Source organism: Cynoglossus semilaevis, chromosome 12 (genome assembly GCF_000523025.1).
Source record: "Cynoglossus semilaevis isolate Cse_v1.0 chromosome 12, Cse_v1.0, whole genome shotgun sequence".
NCBI classification, from domain to species: Eukaryota; Metazoa; Chordata; class Actinopteri; order Pleuronectiformes; family Cynoglossidae; genus Cynoglossus; species Cynoglossus semilaevis.
Genome location: NC_024318.1, coordinates 5527913 through 5529283, shown reverse-complemented (window position 1 = coordinate 5529283; position 1371 = coordinate 5527913). Strand labels below are relative to the sequence as shown.

Below are 1371 nucleotides of genomic sequence, written 5' to 3'. Positions count from 1 at the left end.
ACACACTGATGACTGCACATATTTACAAAGTAACAAAGTCTGGAGTTGATGTGGATTTTAACAGCTACATGTTTTGTTTTTTTCTTACTTTCGCAGGTGATTTCTCAAAGTGCTGTAGAGCTGACAGGTGAACTCCTCCTCCTCCTCCGATCTTTCATGGTCCTGATCCATACACACCTCCTCTACACATGCACATAAACACACACACAAAAGTTAGAGATGGAGAGTCTACCCTGAAGGAAACTGTGTGTGTGTGTGTGTGTGTGTGTGTGTGTGTGAATCACCTGTGATGGACGTGAGCAGAATCTGGACCAGGTGAGCCACAATCACCAGGTGTAAAAGGTGAAGGTGGGCAGAGTCGACTCCACTTTTGCCTGACTGGTCCAGACTGTGAACGGAGCGGTGAGACAACACGCTGTAAACCTGTAGAGGTAGAAGAGTTTTAATGTTCATGACAGTTTGACAACTAAACACAACAGGTAACAACAGAGGACCATGGGGAGTCACACTAACCAGCAAGTGGAACATGTCGATGCTGAGCAGACACGGAGTGTTTTCATCCTGGGGGTCTGAAACCAGAGCTGCACACACACACACACACACACACACACACACACACACACACACACACGGTCAACATCAGACGAGCTCCAGTGCTGTGTACAAACATCCACACACAAATTGCACACTGGGGTTTACACTCTCACATTTGCATATGTACATTTACATACATGCATATGAATGTGTCCACATGTGGCCTCGTCTCTCACACACACACACACCCTCACACACACACAGAGAGAAAACAAACAAAGACATTTTCATGTCCCCATGTCATGAAGTCAAACGTGTTCTTTTGTCTTCATAATCCTGAAATCTCGATGCAAACGAAGATGAAGGTTTTCTTCAAATGAAGAACCACCTCCAGCCACGGGGACGTCGGGGGAGGGGACGGCTTCATGCAAAACAGTTTAGGGTTTGATTCCAGCTGCATGCTCCCTAAGCTGTGATCGTCCTGCAGCCCCAAACCACCTGGGGGCGCTGGTTCTAGTCCCAGTGTCTTCTGTGGGACGTTCCTCTTATCATCTCCACCTCTGACTACGGTTCAATGTCTCCAGTGTTCCCACCCTGTCCCTGTCCCTGTCCCTGTCCCTCTGCTGTGTCTCCAAACTGTTCCACTCCAGCCTTTCCTCTGATCTGACCAATCAACAGAGAGAATGACCTGAGGGCCTCATGGTTACAGAGGTCAGAGGTCAGAGGTCACAGCCATCTGTTTATTATCTGCATGTTCAGGACTTTTTTATGAATCTGTGGATATGGACCTCTCTAGCTGCCACTTTACCCCTCCCTCCACCTCCCTCCACCTCCTCT

General features: G+C 48.1%; 1 protein-coding gene across 1 annotated transcript in view; it reads right to left on the bottom strand.

The window, feature by feature from the left end:
• ubr2 (ubiquitin protein ligase E3 component n-recognin 2) overlaps nt 1–1371 on the bottom strand; it is an 18531-nt gene that overhangs the window by 2337 nt on the left and 14823 nt on the right. The window contains exons 38-40 of the mRNA XM_017037081.2: nt 514–581; nt 285–423; nt 89–182 (exon numbers count right to left, since the gene is read on the bottom strand). Of these exons, the coding sequence (XP_016892570.1) occupies nt 89–182; nt 285–423; nt 514–581 (301 nt within the window). The remainder of the gene's footprint in view (nt 1–88; nt 183–284; nt 424–513; nt 582–1371) is intronic.